The 21338-nt window shown below is 41.2% G+C and overlaps 1 protein-coding gene across 7 annotated transcripts in view; it reads left to right on the top strand.

Moving 5' to 3' along the window:
* The window catches only part of CALD1 (caldesmon 1), a 275628-nt gene that overhangs the window by 183950 nt on the left and 70340 nt on the right, over nt 1-21338 (top strand). Inside the window, exon 1 of one of the 7 annotated variants that reach the window (XM_019544514.1) lies at nt 16134-16195. The exons of the other annotated variants lie outside the window; for them this stretch is intronic. Within the exon in view, the coding sequence (XP_019400059.1) occupies nt 16149-16195 (47 nt within the window). The 5' untranslated portion in view covers nt 16134-16148. Of the gene's footprint in view, nt 1-16133; nt 16196-21338 lie in introns of those variants that run through there. 7 annotated transcript variants of the gene reach the window in all.

Below are 21338 nucleotides of genomic sequence, written 5' to 3'. Positions count from 1 at the left end.
TTTGACTATGGAGTTGTCAGTGCCGCAGACCCCTAGTTTTTTAACGAGAACGGGGTGAGAGACAGTGTCGAAGGCCTTCTGAAAGTCCAGGAAGACTATGTCCACTGCTACCCCTGTGTCTAAGGATTTGGTGATCTGGTCATAGAAGGCCACCAGGTTGGTCCGACAGGACCTGCCTCAAATGAACCCGTGTTGGTTAGATCGAAGCAGCATCTCCCCTGCTGGCCCCTCGTGGACATGCGCCAGGATAATTCTCTCAAAAAGCTTACCCAGGATCGAGGTAAGACAAAAATTCAATTAGGATTGAATTTCAATTTTAATCCTAAATTCAATTAGGATTAAATTAAAAGTCTTTTTATTTTTAACAAAACACTTGACTACATTTTGTCCTATTAAACCTTGTTATGTGAAGCAGATGAAGCTATCTTCTTTAAGCATGATTTTCAACATTCTGCAAAATAAATTAGCAATACTGATTTTTCACAGGTCACATCTCACTAGGCTTCTTCTGGGAAGGGCTTGAAGGCAGAGTATAAGAAAAGGCTATTTTGTTTTTAAAATGTTCCCCCATTTTGATTTTTAAAATAATAAAAAAGTGTGGAATCAAAATACACTATCCCCAGTTTGTGATGCATATATATGATACATAGCTTTCCTTCTTGGGAAAGAACCAAATGAAACATGCAAAGAATAATAAATACTGTGAGCTGCTTAGGAGATACAGTTCCTAGCTTTCACTTTTTTAATAATTACATTTTAAAATGTATTATCTGAAGAAAAACAAATGCCTGTTTGAAGAGGGATTTTCTTTATGGAAAACTCTTAAATTGATAGGAACAAAATCAGAAGGGCTCTAGAGGTTATTTTAAAAAAATCTATAGAATGGAATAAAGAAAATATGATTGTTTGGGTATTCAGAAGTGGGGTCTACACTGTAAATGAAGAAGGGAAAGTTACTTGCTTAGGGTCTGAGCCAATGCCCATTAAGTCAATGGCAAAACTCCCATTGGCTTCAATGGTGCTGGAACTGTTACATCCCATTTGTGCTATGTACTGGAGTAGAAATCAGGTCCAGGGCCCTGCTCATCTTACATATTCATCCTCATGTGTGAGGATACCAGATTGGGGTACATTTTAGTAGAGAGGGAACAAGAACAGTGTACTTCCACAAGTGAAATACTTGTGTGCACACCACTGAGGTTACACATCACCTCTTAGTATCCTAAATAAGCTGCAGATGGCTATACAAGGTGAAAGGAGATCCCGGTCTGGTTGTGTGAATTCAAAAGGCTAAACGCTGGCTTGCTAAGCAACTGTCCAGAGATCTATTTGTATTTGATTATGCAGCATATGTTGCTTAAGTTTCCGTATCCTTAGAGGTTCTAATGAATATAGTAAAATTATACATGTTTGATCCTTTCCTTTTTTCAAATACGTTATAGAAAGCCCAGATATTTTTCTTTGGTTTCATAGCTCTTATATTTTTCAAGCACTCCTTTAGGTAGCATTTGGTGTCAAAACCTGTAGAATTCTTTTCAAGAGCTACACCATCAATACAAGATTATCACTGAATATCTCATCAAATGTTAGTCAAATTAACTTGTTAGCAAGCTTTAACATAATCATTTTAATACATTTTCATGCTTCTGTTCTGTTGTTAGACATTAGCTTGGCAGTAGATTATTGGGTTTTTAACTGTTAAATGGATAGGGCCAAATTTTAAGGTTCTTGTTCATTGTAAACTTAGCATTAGTAATTTCTTGAAGTAAAGATGAATTGGTGTTAAAAGGTGTTGAAAAATTCAAACCTATTCTTTTGTGAAAGGATCTAAGTTATACTCTAGCAGTACTTGAAATTGCTGGGTTTTTTTAATGTATATATATTTTTTTCCTTTACTCCTATTTTTTTTATTGGAAATGTTATTAGATTGCTTGTAGAAGCTTGCAAAATGTGATGACTGGAATTTTTCTTTTACTGAAGCTCCAATACTTATTTCAACAGTGTTATTTTTATAAAGCTTTTGATAAAAGGCTAAAAATATCAAATGGCATGCCTACATTTTTCATTGTTTTGAGAGAAATATTAATGTCAATCGCTATAAAAAGCAGATTTTTATTAAAATGCATTTGTATGAAACATTTGCACTATAATGAGTGCGAACTCTGTTTTTTGGCTCATTGCTATTTATTTTTTGTTGTTTTTAAGTATGAGTCTGTCAGTTCAGCATGATTGAGTAACACTGGTAATTTTTACTTTGGAATATAAACGGCTTATACTTAAGGGGTTGCCCTTTGATATGACTGGCATTATCTTGAAGCAGAAAGTAAAAGTTCTGTGTGTGCATCAGTCCTTTGCTGGCTATAATCTTGTAAAGAAAATAGAGAAGGAGTCCATGAAATCTCTTCTATATATGTAAAGTTCATTCACATAACACTTTATGGTCTGAAGTCGTCTTTTTCTTTGTCATTCTTTTTGTTTGGCAAATAAAATAAATTTAGCCTGAAAACATTCAGTTTTACTTTTGAAAGCATCTAGATAATATTACAGGGATGAACTGTTGACTATGTTTAATAATTTTCTGGGTCAAATTTGAATTATGACCACTGCTTACAACCTTACAGATATTTTAAATTAGTTCATAGATTATATTTTGAGCAAATTTGTAATTGTACAAATTTACAGGTAGTTCTTCCATCTAAATGTAGTGTGTATGTGAGAGAGAAAGTCTTGCCGCCGGTGGCAAACTGGAGAGGTAGTAGCGTTTTCCAGGAATATATGAGAAGTAAGATTTATGTGTACCAGTAGGTAAGATAATAAGCAAGTTTTAAGGCATAAGCTTTTCCACACCTGACAAAGGGCATTTTGTGCCCAAAAGCTTGTCTAATATCTGTCCTAGCTATATAGCTGGTCCAGTAAAAGATATTACTGAACAGGTCTTTCTTCTAGAGAATTTAAGGATATTCTTGTTGGTGGCAGCTGACTCCTCTTTTCCTCAGCATAGGCCTGGTTAAAGTGAAGGGAACTCATAGTTCACATCAAAGGGATCAGCTCTCTGCCCTATTTTAAACTAGTTTAAGAGGAAGAGAGACCATGTTTTTAGCAGCTGAGGAAGGTGCTGCCCTAGTTTATGGCATGTCACCCCTGGGCACTGTATAGAGTAGCACAGTCATTTGCTAAGTTATGGCCAAAGTTATAGTTTCTCTTTTCCCTGAAAAGGTTGAAGAAAACTGTTAAATCTTTTTGTTAATAGATTCTTCTGAAAAATGATTCAGTTTGACATTCTTACCGATGTTGGAACAATTAATTTTGGTCCCTCTGATGAACTTGATGGGTCCTCCTGCTTCAAAGGACAGGGGATGTTCAGCTGGCTATGGCAGAAAGTGTGATCTAGGTTTTCCAAAGTTTGACGATGGATATTTGATCTGGGACCTGCCTTTGAGCTACCTCTTGTAACATCAGAAAACCTCTAAGGAGTCTAGAAGATGAATAGTGAAATTACTATTTGACTGCCATTGCTCTAGGCAGGAACCCAGATATGATGGGGTGTTGCTGTGATCCATTTAAACAAATCCTATGAAAGGGTTCAGCTATAATCTTAACCTTTTTTGGAAACTAGGAAGCATTTGCTGGGCTGGGAGGGTAGGGTTTAAAGGTTACTAGATGGCTTTGTTAAGTAAAAACGAGCTGGATTGGGAGTGTTTATGGTGTCTTGAGGCAGATTTGGGGTTGTAATACATACACCTACAGCATTCTAAGACGGACTGGAAAGAAGTGGAACAAAACTAACCACTGATTTCCACAGCATTTTCAATGGGTTCAGGAATCAAACTCCTATCACATTCAGTGGATGTCAAATTGACTTAACACCAGGGACAGAAGAAGCCATATGCTGATCAGGAAAGATCCTCTTCTGTTTCCAGTATTAACAAATGATCCAGAAATAGCACCCCCTACCTTGACTTGTGAGCTAAAAATCCTGTAGTCCATTTTTTCCTCATGAGGATAGTCCTGTGCCTGGTCACTAAATCCTTTCTGTGGGCAAAACCTAGCGATATGCCCCCTTTCTCCACACCTGAAACATATCACAAAATAATAAAAGATGTACTGTAGATCTCTCTTTGGGAGTGTTTTTGAAGTTTTCACTGGCTGTGGGCTTTTGAGGGAAAGAAAAGGCTCATATCCTGCCTCCAATTAATGCTATTAATGACTCACAGCACACTGTCGTATGTGTGGTGTGTTTTAAATAAATCAGAGGAGGCATGATTTGGACAGGATTTAAGGTTCACTTTGAAAGTTATTAAAGAAATTGACACTGTTTGCTCTTTGGATGTTCCTGGGAGCATCCGGTTAGATTATAATCCCATGCAGCTAATGAAATAATGCCCATTCCAAAATACCTCAGGGTAATAATAACCAAATAACACTCCAGCACTGGGGGACTGAGCTGTTCATTAACCTAAGTGATGCAAAATTGTATCTGGAGGCCCCATACTTGACACATTTAAGCTAAGTGATGTGCAATGAAATAAAGACAAACTCTGCTCTAGATTTGTATTGTATCAGGTTATTTTTGAGGGAACAACCCATTTCTGAGTTACAGGATAAAAACTAGCTAGGGTAAGTTGCTATAGATCCAGGGATTTGAGCTGATCTACCGCAGTTTCTGCCAGCTGAGGACCTGCCTACTAGGTCATTTGCAGAATTTAGCAGCATATACAGATTTGGATATTATCCACCTCTAAAGTTCAAGGATATTAGGACTTGAGTTTTTGGTACAACCCCATCTTTGTAATGTGTCCTAATAAGAAACATGTTCTTTGGGTTTCTGTTTGTGTGTGTGCTTGGATCAGTTGTTCCAGCAGTGAATCACAGGTTTACAAAAAAGCAAACACAGCACTTGGAGTATAACCTCAAACATAAGCACACTAATGTCTGCTATCAGTGTGAGGGCACAGCCACACAGCTACACTATGAATAGGCCTCATGTTTAATAATATTTATTTTTTAAGTTTATCTTGGTTTGTGTGCTCTGCAATATAAGGACAGGTGTGTGCATATTGTGAGCAAACAGCAGGCTGTGGCAGAAAGTTTGACTTAGCTTTTCCAAAGTTTGACAATGGATATTTGATCTGAGACCTGCCTTTGAGCCACCTCTTGTAACATCAGGAAACCTCTAAGGAGTCTGGAAGATGAATAGTGAAATTGCTACTTGACTGCCAGGTGCATCATAGGTTGTTTGCCTTTTCCTGAACCATCAGGCTTTAATCCCTTGCTCTAGGCAGGAACCCTTAGGCCGTCAGCTCTTTTGGGTGTTCCGCTCCTGTTTTGTTTGTGTCGTGCTTGTCTCATTCTTCATACTACTAGAAACATGTTTAATATTAACCCCAAAAGGCTGAAATAAATTATAGTGGCTGGATCAAGACACTGCATAGATTAGTACCTAATCACCACGTACAAGGTTAACCTATAGAAATAGTGCTCAGTTTTAGTCGCATGGTCCAGATGAATGGTATGAGGCCAGTCTGTAGGCCAGATTGGACCTCATGCCACTCCCATGCACTAAGTTCAGACCCCATGCTGACTCTTTCCAGCTAGGATTGGGCCCCGGGGTCTGCAACACCTCTGCCTTGCTGGGGGCCTTACACTGCCTCCACACAGCTGGAATAAGGGGCTGGGGACCTGCTCTACCTCTGCCCAGCTGGGATCAGATGTGGGGACCTGCACCACCCACAGTCGGTAGGATTGGGCTCCAGGGCCCAATGCCACCTCTGCCTGGCTGCTATCAAACTCTGGGGACCTTTGGAGCACCTCCCTGGCCCTTCTACACCAGGATCAGGTCCTGTGCACCTGATCTACTATGCAGGACCTCCCCACAGATTTTGGGGGGTCCCATGGGCCAGATGACATGGTGCCGGGGGCTGGATCTGCCCATGGGCTGGGGCTTGAGTAACTTTGGCCTATATAGTATAGCTGCCTGGGATGATTTAGGAGCAGCACATGCTGTGCAGGGGGCTGGACTAATGACCCCGGAAATGATTAACCCAGTGACCCAAGCCTATGATTCTATCATTGAAATATTTTAAAACATAAAAAAACATTATGGCCCATTATTTTGCCCAGAGTGAAATGAACCCGCTTTTTTACTGTATTGAACCTTTCACCACAAATAGTTAACTTTTGTATCCGGACTCTTATTGAAATTGGTAGAGAATTTTTTGTTTGGTTTATTTTAAACCATGAGGTAAAGTGACAAATCTGGAGTCTGAAAAAATTAATGTAGGGACAGAACAATGGAAATGAGGCAAGTCCAATCAGGTGTCTGAACTATAAGTGCTGTACTATTAATATTAAATCAGAAATTTTTTGGTTTTATTATAAGCTCCTAAAGCACCAGTAGGAAACTTAGGATTGGAAAAGAGCCTCTTGGACCATCAAGCTAAATTGCCCTCATTTACTAGAAATCATTTGTCCAAGAAAGGCCCAAGATCGCTTATTCCAGTCCCTCTCATGCAGGGTTTTGGCTCCATTGTGTACGGTGATGTTCATACTGTAGTTATATAGCACCACTTAGATATCACTCACCCCACTTCAAATTCATATGTAGTTTAAAAGACAACAGACAGAAAACAGAGAGATTTTGAAAATGGCCACTGAAAATATTGGACAAGTCTAAAGAATGTTATCAGGATACTTTTGCAAGAATTGCCCTCACTGAAAGATGTGGAACGTGGAAATATGATCAGCGATAGTGATCAAGTAGGGAATTGAATTAGAAACTAATGAGCAAGTCCAGTTCTGTGTATTTAAAGGGGGAAAAAAAGTACAATGCACCTGAAATTTAGTGGTAATCTCAGTGTTCGTGTCCTTGGAGCAGACTGATACCTGATTTACCAGGGACTATACTGTTGTAGTGGCTCTGCCAACAGAACTGCCAGTTAGATGGCAAGCTGTATACAGAACAGAATCAGGCCCACAAAGAAAACATACTTTTAATCAATAGCCCGTTGGAAAAATGTGGATGGTGAGTTGCTTTCTGCTCCTAACAAAAATGTAAATTATTACTGACATTTTTGTAAGTTTATTATGCAGAGTCAGAAATCAGTTTTTTTTCTTTTTCCCCAAAAAGCAAAAAGGGGAGACCAAAAGGAGAATTCCTGCCTTAAAAGAACCAAAATCTAACATGTTCATTATGAAAAAGCCCCTGATGTTTCTTGAACAATTCAAGCAAGGCAATATATATGTCTCAGTTGAACATTTTTACAGAAAAATACAATTTAAAAAAGCTTATTTTAACTGTTTTGCCAAAGAGAAAAAGTACTGAACATTTCACATACTTGGCTGGCCCCTGCATGCCTGGAAAACTGTCACACGCACAGTATCTGCACAGAACTGTTGTAGTGTGCTTCATGGGAATGCCACGCAAAAGAGACAGCTTTTTTACAAAAAAAGCCCCAACATTTTTATTTATGCTGGAGATGTCCCCATAGGCCTGTTTTAATTGTTCATAGAGTGGAAAAATGAGGAATGCTCCAGTTTTTGATACCCACTATAATATATCAAGACTGTTATTCTGTTTTGCCTTGGGGGACAGGAATTTTCTTCCTTGCTCGTTGAGGAATCATAGAAAATGAGGGTCGGAAGGGGTCTCAGGAGTTCATCTAGTCCAACCTCCTGCTCAAAGCAGGACAAACCCCAGCTAGATAATCCCAGCCAAGGCTTTGTCTACCCGGGTCTTTAAAACCTCCAAGGATGGAGATTCCACAACTTTTCTGGGTAACCTGTGCCAGTGGTTTACTACCCTCCTCGTGAGAGAATTTTTCCTAATCTCTACCCTAAACTTCCCTTGCTGCAACGTAGACCATTGCTTCTTGTTCTGTCATCTGTCACCACTGAGGACAGTCTTTTTGGAACCATCCTTAAGGTAGTTGAAGGCTGCTATGAAACTCCCCTTAGTCTTTTCGTCTCCAGACTAAATAAATTTAGGGCCCTCAGCCTCTTCTCAGAAGTCATGTTCCCCAGCTCCCTTACCATTTTTGTGCCCTCCACTGGACTCTCTCCAGTGATTTAATTGTGTCACGCTGCACAGGTGTGCAGGTTTTTTTATGATTTAAATGAATTTGCAACATTTCAAACTAAATCGCATCCTCATGTAGTTTAGTTTGCAACATGGCTATCTGTAATGTTGTGGCCTTTAACAGCTCACCCCCTGCCACAGGAGAGGCAGGCTGACGGCAGAAACAATGAGGTGCCCGTTCCTTTTTTTTTTTTCTTTTTTTGTGGAACCTGCCATGTCTCCTGTGGCCAGGGGTAAGATGCTGGTGGGTCAAGTGATCCCTGAGCTGTGGAGGGCCCCAGTTCTTCCTTCTGCAGTGGTGGTGCCCCCTGGGGCTGCCCAGGTGGGCTGCTAATATTTTAATATTTTAATATTTAATATTATATATAATATTTTAATATTTAGCCCATTGAGTTTGTAAACTTCAACAAAAGCCATGTACTTTACATTATAACTTCATGTTATAAACTGATATCACTTCACACACAGTGTGTGGAACGTGAATTTGCTGTTTACAGTGGTCTAAGGTCACATAGGCAGAAGTGAAAAAAAGTAAGAAAAAGGAAAATAGGAGCTGGCTTTTGAGGATAGTTTGTATCACTGAGATTTTGTTAGACTATAAAATAGTGATTGCAAGGAATTTATACAAGCACTGTAACTAGAGATAAAAACAGATCTAAAATCATTTCAGAAAACTGGCATTAAGTCAGTAGTTCTCAACCTTTTTAGACTCAAGTTACCACCTAGCAAATGCCAACTCTTAGCTTTCACTTGTTTCTTGACTACGGAAAAATAATAGAACAATTTTTCTCTTACAAAGAGCTCAAAAAGACTACGACAAGTCAGACTGTTTTTGACACTGTGGGTTCCTAATTGAAATCTCTGGCTTTATTTTGTGAATTTTTTAGATGTTTGCCCACCTGCACGTGGAATATTGTGAGGCACCCTGTGATACATTTAGAAGGATCTAATGGCACCCTGGTTGATAATCACTGCATTATGTGATAACTGAGGATGGACTGGATGGCCTAATGTCTTTTCAGTGTCTGACACCTATGATTTAACGACACTGTGATCGTATGATTCAGACAGAGCTGTAGTATTCAAGCTGCTTAAAGTACCATTTATATATGCTCCCTGACAAACAACCACCACCCCAAACCAAATCTCTCAGGACAGCTGGCTTAAACCCTTTCTTACTCTTTCTAAACTGCCTAAATTGAGATCCAGGCAGTTAACAATGTCAGGGTCTTTCAGGTAAGACTTTAGAAGCCAGCATTCCCTCTCTTTTATGAGGACACAAGAAAGTTTGGTATCTTTTTCTTTCATGAAAAGTAAACCAATGTTTCTGTCCTTTCAGTGGAGTTTAACAACTCCCTTTTCTCCTGCAAAATGCCAGTAGCTTTTTCAAGTTGTCTAAAAGGGCTCAGTACAGACAGTCAAAAAGCTTGAGGCTGAATTGATTCAGTCTTTGCAAGTGAGTCTAAAATGCAGAGATTAAACTGGAAGACAATTGGACAAACATTCATTTTGATTCAGGAAACACAGCCACATGCCTGCAGTGGCTCAGGCCAGAAGCTGGGGAGTGCTAGAGTATGGCTGTCCGGCATATAGCCAGTATGGGCTGTATGTTTGCTTCCTCTTCCTGCTGCCCCCAAGTTCTCTGGGATTTGCAGTCCAGAATCACAGTACCAGGACCAGGCAAGTCTCATCACTTCCTCTTTCTGCTTCCAAGTGCCTCTGGGATTTGTAGTCCAAAGTCATAGGCAGCTTTGTACTCGGGAGAAAGGAAGTTCAATCCCCTTCCCAGCCAGGGTTTACCTGTGGGGGGCAGTCCCTGTTTCCCCCCTGCAACCCTTCTCTACTGGAGCAGACATTGCAACCCAGCCCAGGGCTAGAAGGGATGCTGGGATGCTGGGGGACTGTGATTTCACTTGAGTCAGGAAGGGGTGGGTGACAGAAGTTTCATCAACCAGTTTGACCCAAATCAGTTAAGTCTGATACTACATTCAACGAAGTTTATCTTAAATCCGTTTCAGCCTTTTTGAAACTGGTGTATGTGCCTGAACTTCTGTTCTGTTACAGGTTTAAACTAGTGTCTGATTACTTAAACTGTTTTTTGTATAACTTCTGTCCCTAGACAATATGTCAACTCCTTTTGGAGCAGTGGCACACTGGAAGGAAGGAGGCATAGTACTTAAGTGTGCAGTATCTCTGAAACAGTCACCTGCTTTTCTATAAGGTATTTACCTTTCAATTCCAGGTGGCCAAATACTGGAAAAGAAGCAAATATCAAGCTAATAAAACATAAATAAATAGAATTACACATGTCTGAAGATTGGAATAAGATGTCTGTGATTAGGATAAGATCACTGAAGCCCTCTGCTTGTAGAAGTGGCCAAAAAAAGGGGGGGGGGCAAGGTCAATTTTGATTGATCTTTAAGTGTCCTCTGAATATTCCCCTCTCTTAGGATGCTAAGATGCTGCAGTTTGGACTGGTAGAAGCTTGCTAGTAGCTGGGCCTGTTGGAAGGCTCTCCTGACCCAATCCTCCCTTGCAGTTTGGGCAAGTTCAAAGAAGATGACATCAAGTTGCAGTTTCTTCTGTCACTGTAGCAAACAGATAAGGAATTTCCCAGGATGATTTGACCTGGACTAATTGGGATGGATCATTCCCAGTGCCCCTGCTTCTTCCACTAGGGTTTAATTAACTCCCTCTTTTTCTTGTTTCTTGATAGAGTGCTCTGGAGTAAATCATTGATTCCATTATGTCACAGTAGAGTGCAAAAAACTAGGTTCCAAGAGGCATGCCTCTTGCCCTGCCACTTTGTGTGCTTTCAATGTGCCAATACATTATTTAACTTGCTGGGGGAGAGTCCATTTGTCTTCTCATTGTTCTGCTTGCAGTCCCTTTACCTCACATTCAGAAAACAGCTCTAGCTGTGATGTTGGAAGTACTAAGCCTTTGGCTTTGACATGAAGGAGTCTGTAAGCATTGGGAAAAAATTCAGCTCTAGCCCTTCTAAAATAATAGGTTAACAGGACTGGCAAGCTCCTGGCATAGGGGTCAACTTCCATGACTGGAAGCAATCTCAATGTGCCAGTGCCTATGAATCCTTTGACATCAGAACCAACCGAGAATAAATATTTGGCTTCACAAGTATCAACCTCTACTGAAAGAGCCATTCTTTGAGAGAATACACTACAGGATCCAGCGCTTCCAGTTCTGCATCTTGATGTTCAAAGGAGCTCTTGTAATACTTAGGGCTGTGCAGCTATATATGGCAAAGGCTATATCACAAGGTTACTGGTTCCAGACCTCATGTAGCACAGATACTTTGTTCTTGATGCTAAGAGCTAAAAGAAAGATGCATAAGGTAGTGGGGCTTGTTTTTTTCACATGGAAAGAAAAAATATACAAAGACAAAACCAACCCCCCCCCCACACACACACACACAAGGCTCAACACATTTTCCTGGCTATATAAAAAGCCCCAGTGCCCCCAGAACATATGAACTTTCCTCAGCATCTCTAAGAAAATATGTACCATTCCTTTTTAAAATATTTTTATTAACAAGTTATTGTACTTCAAGGTGGTGTAGGGATTATGATAGGGGTATTGGCAGGATGGGAAGTAGCACCAGAGTGTGGCTATATCTGTCTGTTTTGCAAGACAATAGAATTAATGTCATTACATTAAGTGGCCATACACTTTAAAAATCGAAAATTGCTGAAGACAGAAACATTCTCCCAAAAATATGCAAGTGAATTATCCTTCACTAGAACTATCTTGTTTTATTCACTCCTCTTTGTACAGATAGACAAATTTCTTTCAGGAGGAAGTTACTAAAAAATGGTTACAGCAGTAGCATAAAACAATGCTCTTTTTCCTTAGGCAGATAGACCTTATGACCTCATTGCCATGGATGTAGCTTCATCTGCACATCTAAAAATGAAGCCTCTACAACAGTTACTAGCAAAACAGTATATAGCAAATATGAAATTGGACTTAGTAATGCAGTGTCCTCAAAGCAGTTGCATTTGTCCATCCAGCTTTGTTATCCACAGTCTCCTGGGAGGCTTCCAGTCTGGACTGGAGAACTTGCTAAAAGAATTTGACAAATTGTGCTGATTGGAATTTCTGGGTGGAAGAAAAATACGCCATTTTAGTGTTGTAGAATTAGCCGTAATAAGTCCTTGTTCCCTCATCAAAATGATGGAGTGGTTCAAGTAGTTCCCAGCAATATTAAAGTAATATCTCATGTGCACAGGCAGCGATTTCAGCCATCTGTGTCAAAGAGGCCACAGCTCTGTGAAACCAGGGTATAGTGCACCAAATTTCTCCTATAAATCTCTTCTGGGCAGGCAAAGGCATATACTGGCACAGATTTACATGATTAGCATGAATCATCACTCAAGAACTCAGTAGCGAGTGACATCTTCTCCCTGTGGGGTATCCAGAGGGAGACATCTATTAGCCACAAACCAAATGTTACATGCTTTTCTCTAGAGCAGGAGCAGACAGTCAGTCGGTAGTGTATGTATTTCTTCTAGGCGAGGGGGTAAACCATATCTGTGTGGTCCACCCATTTCCTCTCACTCACAGAGTTTTTAGGAAAATCAAGACAGCAAAGCCTGAAGTTATTTTGCTTACTCCAGCCTGGGTTTGGCAGCAGCATTTCTCAGATCTACTGCAGACTCATCACAAGGGAGTTATCCCTGTCTACCTGAAATTCCAAGCCTCCTGACCAACCAAAGCAATTGGATTTGCCATCTGGAGCCAGACTCTCCACTTGATGGCATGGGACTTTGAAATACATGAAACTATCCCATGTGGAATAAGCACAGGAAATTCTGGTAACCTCCAGGAAACGGCCAACTTGTGTGTGTTCCAATCTTCTGTGCAGAAAGTTCTGCTTGCGATTGCCTAATAAAGATATCTAGCCAGCTTCAGTTTTTATTCAGTTCATGCTGGAGCGCTTGCTTCATTTGAAACCCTTGAGACTCCTATATCCTCTGTGTGTTCTTTTTTTCCCCTTTTTTAAATCTTCATCTAATGAAAGAGAGAATTTAACTCTTTCTGGACTCTCTTAACTATATTACAGCTAATAAACTTTTGTCATCTGGTTAGAGAACTAAGACCTTTGTTTAATACTTACTTCATGAAGCTTCTCTTCTAAGCAGTCTTTCAGTTAGGGTGGCTTTTATTGATGCTGTTATATTCACTTGAATAAGGACAATAGAAGACCTTCCCCTTATAGGATTTTACAAAATCCTTATAGGATCCTTATAGGATGTCAGTGATCCTTCAGCCACACCTGAAATGTCTCCCCAAGGTGGTAACAAAATTCCATTTTAAATAATCCATAAACTTGCCCTTATTTTTTCATAGGCCTCACTTCTACTCATCCAGGGGAAGTTAAATCACATGCCTCAAACATAACGGAATAAGCCTTCTATTACAAAAAAGTCCCCTATAATAATTGCCTCTTATAGGGAAAAGTGTAAAGGGTAAGCAGTCACATTGCTGTGCCTTTCTATATGAGTTGCCCTCTGGATTGAAGAGTGCGATAGACATGTGTTTGTTTCTTCTCCAGAAGGGCTTGGTGCTGCTCACTCAATTAAAACTAAGTCTGTTTCCAGGGTAGGGTGGCCATCATAGAGGACCGTTCTGGTTTTCTACTACTCTGTCCTCTGTCCTCTATTAATATGAAACTGGATGCCTTTATGTCCTCTAGTTTTCTCTTGAAGACAATAGAATTAATGTCATTACACTAAGTGGCCATATACTTTAAAAATCCCAAACTGCTGAAGACAGAAACAAAAATTTTCCTAAAGAAGTGCAAGCGAATTATTCTTCACTAGAACTACCTTGTTTTGTTCACTCCTCTTTGTACAGACAGACAGAAGTTTTCTTTCAGGAGGAAGTGATTAAAAAATGGTTACAGCAGTAGCAGTCCTGCTGGAACACTACATAAAACAAAGCTCTACCGATGATATCTCAAAGAGAAAAATACATAAAGGCATCTGGTTTCATATCAGTGGAGGACAGAAGACAACCGGACTGTCCTCTGTGATGGCCACACTATGAATCCAGGGCCTATCTCAGACTATTCCCATATTAGAAGTCTGTCAAGCTCCATTTGCATTTTCACAAAACATTATTCCTTCATTCTGGCATCTGATCAGATGCACAGTATGATAAAGGAGTATTACAATGTATTTAATTAGGCCCCTTCCAAAGGAAGGAATTCTACTTTGCTAACCCCATGATCAGGGAAGTACTGAGGACACTTGGAACAAATAAAAGTTACTTGCCTGTAACTATAGTTCTTTGAAAAAGACTGCATATTCACATTTCCTGCCCACCTTTCCCTTTTCCTCAGGATCCTAATGTCCACAGTAGATCAGAGGAGGTTATGGAAGAAAGTGGAATGGATGGTAGGCTGAGCTACCACTTTCCTAACCCCACCATGTCATTATGAAATATTGTACATTGTGGTTCACAATGTCAAGTGCATCTGCCACATGTAAGAGCCAATGGATGGATAAGTCAGGGTTTTGTGCATGAGCTCATGCATAGGCAATCAGTGTCTTTATCTCCCCAAGGTATGAATGGGTGTAGCTCTGTTGAGGAAATCTGCTCTACCAGTTTCCATGGTGACAGATGTTGCCTTAAGTATGCAGAAAGTTTGAGCCAGTATCTTATGTTATCAGTGGCTCAACCTTTTATGAGGTAGAATACAGCAGCTGTTTTGCACAATTAATATTATGCCATTAAAAAGGGAGAATTTTAGAGGTAAATTATGATGATGTTGCATTTGAAGTTTGAGCTGAACACAGATTAATACCCTTCTCTTATGAAAAGTGTTGGGGATGTTTTAATACTTGCTGACAATCAGAACGTTAATTCTATGCCCCATTTGCAAGAGTGTTTTTTTGCTAGCTTTAGCAGAAAGGAGTTTCTTCAAGCTAACTCAAAAGTAAGGGTGCCAGGGTGCCACTTGCTGAATAAACCTGACTGCTTCCTGAAGCACCAAGTGGATTTTCCATCCAAGTACTGAGCACACCCACTCTTGTAATTTATACAGTTTAACAAGCTCAGAGCCTGGGATATAGTGGCACTACACAGTAAGCTTGTTTCAGTATGTTCACACACTGCATACTGTGCTAGCTCAGAGGGTTGTGAGAACTGAGCATGTGAACTCATGGTTGATGATGGTATCTCAAAGTATGTGCATTTGTTGGAATGTTTAGATTTCACTGCAGTCCTGTTTTTTCTGACAAGTGCTTCAGTCAATCTCTGGGAAAAAATACGGTCAAACTCTTGCCTTCACTGGGGATTGCAGCTGCTTCACATCTCTCAGGATTTGTTCCCACATGGAAACTGATCTCTGGCTTTTTTGGTAGCCTTATTCACACTGATCATTGATCACTGGCCTGGGTATGACTGTTTGTTTTTATATATTTATACAGTGATTTCCAGAGGATGGAGGACCCTTTCATGGACCACTGTTTTGTATTCATTCCTCTCCCCGCATACAAACTCTACTGAGTTGTGTGATTCTCCTGCAAGCAGATACTTGTGAATAATCACACCCTTTTGTACTGTGTATCTCATTCTGACTCCTCTGGGCTCATATAGTGCATGCAAACAAAAGTATTATTTTGTGAAAACTCCATGAAAAACTGGTATTTGTTTCACTGACGATATCTTTTATCTAGCAGCTGGGAAACCCAGAGCATGTTGACACTTTAAGTAAAAAGCCAAAACTTCACAAAGGAAATATATCAGAGAGAATACAGTAACAACAACAGCAAAAACATTTCTGAATCATATGATCACAGTGTGGAGAAAAGGCGGGGTGGAGGAGACAGGATAGACAATGAGCCTGACATTAATCAAATTCAGACTGCCATCTCAGAAGCTAAGAGGCCAACCAAATAGTTAACCTGTAGAGTGGAAAGAACATCCAATGAATCTCACATGCCTAAAAGGATAATGACATTTTTACTATCTCATTCCACGCCCTGCTCATCCGTCCATTTGCTCACTGAAGCTGGCAGCAGTTTGCACTGATTCATACACTTCAGACATGATCAGCCGCTCGCACTGCATACAGAACTTAAGCAGCCTTTCCAAGTGAGTTCCCAGTTTTTGTCATTGATTTTTTTTGTAGCTTTTAGCTTCTCAGTTTGATTCAGGAAATGCTGGATGACTGTGATGGAGAAGGAATAATAGTAAGCTGCAGTGTGAAAGGAGCTGATTGAAATGAGAACAAACACTGGATGTGTACTTTTTTTTTTTTGTCTGTTTGTTGTTTTTGCAGTTTGTTGTGGGGGGGGAGGCCCCCCTCACCTTGCTGTAATTGCATGTAGGCTTATTTCTGTAGCTCTCTCTGATCCAAAATGCAGGACTTAAAATGCTTTGCTTGGAGGAAGTATTCTAAACTCTCAGCTATTCCTGAGAACCACGTACCGATTAGAGTCCTGCTGTTAAAGAGAAGTTTTCAAAAGCTACAGTTTATGTGAAAATTGGTCATGTAAACTGGATTACATAATCAGAGTCCTCATGGCATAATCTGTCCTGAAGGTAGGAGGGGAGGGAGGAAGAAAACTAATTGGATTACATGATGTTTCCTAAGAATTGTCCAAATAACATTTCCCAATATCATTTGTGTCCTCTATTTGGTCCTGTTTGTCTGCTTAAAAAGTGAAAGGCAGGATATCAATCTCTGTCTGTGTGAAGTGCAATGAACTGATATTCAGTGGATAGGCTTTGTTTGTTATCACATGGGAAAAGGTTTTAAAAAACGAGTGATCATTTTGGATGCCTTCATTTTTGAAGTGTCCAGCAAGAAATGCCTTTGGGGTGCCTGATATTCAGAAGCTCAGCACATTCTAAAAATCAATCCTCTTTTAAGATTCCTGGTTGGGAATCTGAACTTCTGAACCTTTTTTGATTTGATTAAAAATAAAAATGAACTTGATCCTCAGGGCTTAACGTAGTTATTTTGCACTGCATCTTCTGTGGAATCTGCCTGTAGAAGCATTGTGGCCAACCCTGTGAGGATTACCCCATTTCAAGGGGGATCCACCAGTGGCATAGAGCCAGCCTAGATGTTTCCCTACTGATGGTATGAGGGGGGAAGTAAGTAGGATGCACCTATGTTGCATTTTTTGGCACTTTGGTGTCATTTGGTGGAAGCATATGTAATAGAGAACTTTGATAGTTGTTGGATACTCCGAGAAACTGGCGCTGTATGCAAGGGCTCTGATTTGAAGTATTGGAAGTGCTCTTTACACCCTGCTTGAAACCTGATCTCCTACCTACATGCCAGGTTCTGCCCATTACTTTGGGACTTATGGTAAACTGGTTCCCTTTAAGACCTATTTACACTGTTGGAGTAATAAAGAGGAACCTTAATGAAAATGAGTATCAGACCCATGGAAAGTAACACTGATAGACATAGGGACTAGAGGCAGACATTCAAAAAGCCTGAGCCTGAATTGATTCAATCTTGGTAGGCTAGTCTAACCTGGCTATGCTAAAATCACTTTGTAACTGTACAGACATGCCAGACATACAGGCACATGCCTGCAGTGACTCAGGCTAGAAACCAGGGGGCACTAGAGAAGCCCTCGTTTCCCTTGCACAGTGCTGATCCGGGGGTGGGGGAGGAGTGGCAGTCAGGCCCTGGCAAGACACTTTGGTTAAGGAGGGGTGCCCTGCCTTCTGAACATCTCAGCAGGGAATTGATAACAGTGTTTATCAGCCCTAACTCAGTGTTTATCACCTCATTAAGAAAACAACAGAGGGATATTACCAGCTGTTGATTCTTCCTTTGTCCTGTTTGCCACAGCAGGGACCACAGCCAGCATATGGTCTGTTAGCTAATGCTGAGAGGTGTCTGTAAGGCAGAGGAGACAGGGGAGGGGGGGAGGAAAGATGCCTGTAGTCTGTGCCAAGCTGCAGCCAGGGAGCAGAGGGGAGGAGCCAGCTCTGCTGTGGAGCAGAGAGCCCCACCCAGCCCAGAGAGCATGCTGGGATGCTGGGGGAGTCCAGTGTATCTTAAAACAGCAAGGTGTTTGAGACAGACATTGCATAAACTGGTTTGACCCAAATCAGTTAAGTCTGATACTACATTCACCCAGGCTTATCTCAAACTGGTTTCAGCCATTTTTAAACTGGTATACACACTGAACATCTGTTCTGTTACAGGTTTAAACCAGATTCTGATAATTTAAACTGGTTTATGTATAATGTCTGTCCCTAGCCAGGAAGACTGGATGTGAAGTTTGCAAAGTGCTCTTGCTACCCCAAGGCACATCCCATGAATGGGAATGTGAGTTTCCCTGGGGACAGATAGCAGCTGCACATATTTGTGCCACTGCTACTTGTCCCCAAGCATGTTCTTGCATATGCACTCTGGATTGTGGCAGATTTCCTTGGGTAGGGTAGGGAGGTAACAAGCACCTAACCTGGCCCCAGCAGCCTTGCCCGAGGTCCTGGGGACCTCCTGGGACTTCAGCAGAGGCAGTCTGGGCATGTGGAGCCTGGCTGGAAGTGGGAACGTGGCTCTGACTGGCCAAGATCCAGTTGTAGGTGGCACATGCTGCAGCCACATGCACTGCTCTATTTTCCTAGATGTTCTGGTGTCAAAAAACCCCCTGCCTCACTGCAAATTGGCAGCATGGTGAATATGTGCAGTTTGTGGCACCACACATGGGTTTGTAGCACAACAAGCCACATGTGCGTGTTTGTGAGGATGCACCCCAGTGTACATCTGGAGTACATCCACTGAAGTCAGTGGAATAATACCTATGCAAAATGTGTGTGAGGGGAGAGAAGGGGGAGCAATCAAGCCCCTGTGATTGCTGCATGATCAGCTATTATGCCATAGATTACCTGCACAGAAAAGAATTATCTACTCTTATTCTTTTGTGAATATGCATATAGACTTTGTGAACTACCAATGGCATAGTTAACCCTTTTTTTCTGACTAGATTTTTGCTGACTCATGAGCTTGGTGAGGAGAACATCTTAAGTCTTCTGACAACGTATTGGTCTTTTTCAAAGCATTGATTTGGGTCTTCATATTAAAATACTTCCCTTTCCAAGGCTGAGACACAATGTAGTCACTAACTCCCCATTTTTTGCCAGTACATCTCAGTAGGATGGTGAAAAAAGGAACATAAAAATTCATATATTGTTTTGCTTAGCGGGCATTCTCCAGGGTAGGCAAGGGAGGCTTTGCCTTTTCTATTTTGAATTGAATAACTATGAACTTCAGGTGCTTCCAGATTAACATTGGCCTGTTTTGCATGTCAACTTTTTAAGATTTTGTCTTCCCTTTCTACGCACTTGTTATATTAGGGCAAGTATATTGCATAACTCCTAAATAAGATGGATTTAATCCTGTTAGCATTCAGTATACTAAAATATTAAAGCAGAATCTTTCATTATACCCACTAAATCATTCATGAGGACTTGTAATAAACTCTTTAGAGCTTGGTTTGGATCCATAGAAGTTAATAAGTTCTTCTGTTGACTTCACTAGAGCTTGGATCAGGCCTTTAGATTGCAAGTTCCTTGGCACAAGAGCTAAGTTATTTGCCAGCAACTTTAAGCACATGTCATTTTTGCACAGGATTTATTCAGTTAATACCATATTTTCTCATGTCTAACCCACACCTTTCCCCCCAAAATCTGCTGGGGAAAATTGGGGTGTGTATTATATGTGAGAAAAAGGGGTCTCCATGGGTCTAGACATTTGATCACAGGGTTGGGGGTGGGCACAGCAATGGCAGCTTTAATTTCTATAACTCTGGGAACCATGACAACTAACACTACTGCTGCTCTATGTGCCCCCCTGCACCAAATTTATGGATTTGTAGGGTGCTTCACTCACCAACCACATGCTGGATCAGGCCAGCATGCAGGGCTGTTCCATGGGTTGAACTCCACGTGCTGGTTCCGGAGCCATGTGCCAGGTTGGACCTGGTGCCCTGAGTCTGTTTCTGTACATGGAGTTGGGGACTGTGTGCCAGGTCAAGGCCTGCTGCACGGCCCTAGTGCTGGTGCTCCAGATTGGGCTCTGCCCCATTGCCCCATTGCCACAGCTCTGAAGACCCCAGACCTCTGCCTATATTCTAAAGTAAGGTTTTTTTTCCTTGTTGGGGCCTTCCAGAAATAGAAGGGGGCGGGGGTGTTAAATGCAATAAAATATGGTAAGTTACATGTGCACAAATTACAGCATTGGAATTGCTTGTGACCATTTGTTTTTGACGACTTTGATGGGTCTCTAACATAGCGAAGTATCTTTCTGTTCCATATACAGAATCACACCTGAAGAGAAAGAACCTTATTTGTAGAATGTGAGAGAGAGGCACTTGGGAGCAGCACACTGTCGTATTGGAACCCAGGTTGCCAGCAATGACGCAGGCTGCATGACCTGATAAGCACCATAGTCTGACATTCTAAGTATAGGATCCCTCCTGCTCCTGCTTCTTGTTGTTTGTGCGTTTGGTTTAAATATTATCATCCCCGTGTTACATTCTCACACTCTTGTCTACAAGGACAATTGATCTGACCTTTCACTATGCTGGCAGCAGGGAGGCTTCAGAGTGGGCAGGTGGAGGCCCAAGGGTGTGGTGGGGCTTGGGCTGGGAGCAGAGGCTGCAGGGAGGAAGGAGTTTGGGGGCTGAAGCAGCAGGGGGGTAGGCAGCAAATGCAGCCCTGGCACTGATCTGGGTTTGGGGCTGGAGCCACAGCCTAAGCAGTCACCTTCCCTTTGTTGTCTTGTACTCAGTTCCAAGATGAGAGCATTTCCCTCTGTTACATGGGGAAAAAAACCTCATCTTGAAATTGAGTAAATATGGTAGTATTGTTCTCATTTCTGAATGAAGTGACTATTTTCATAGGAAAGCAGGGGTGGAAGGGACCTCATGAGGCTGTGTATTGTAGTCCCCTGCCCAAGGCAGGATCATTCCTGACTAACCAACCCTGCCAAGTGTCTGCTCAACCTGCTCTTGAAACTATGCAGGGATGGAGAGTTCACAGCTTCTCTTGGTACCCTGTTCTAATGCTTGGCCACTCTCATAAGCAAAAGTTTTTCCTAATCTCCAATCTAAATTTTGTCTGCTGCAGTTTGAAGCCATTGCTCCTAGTCCTGTCCCCTTTTGCCACATCCTCTTTATTTTTTTTCATAGACTTCATAGACATTAGGGCTGGAAGAGACCTTAGAAGATCATCAAGTCCAGCCCCCTGCCCAAAAGGCAGGAAG

The sequence above is a fragment of the Crocodylus porosus genome, unplaced genomic scaffold (genome assembly GCF_001723895.1).
Source record: "Crocodylus porosus isolate Cpor-Errol unplaced genomic scaffold, CroPor_comp1, whole genome shotgun sequence".
NCBI lineage: Eukaryota > Metazoa > Chordata > Crocodylia > Crocodylidae > Crocodylus > Crocodylus porosus.
The sequence above is the reverse complement of the archived record's forward strand: the minus strand, read 5'-3'. Positions and strand labels throughout refer to the sequence as shown.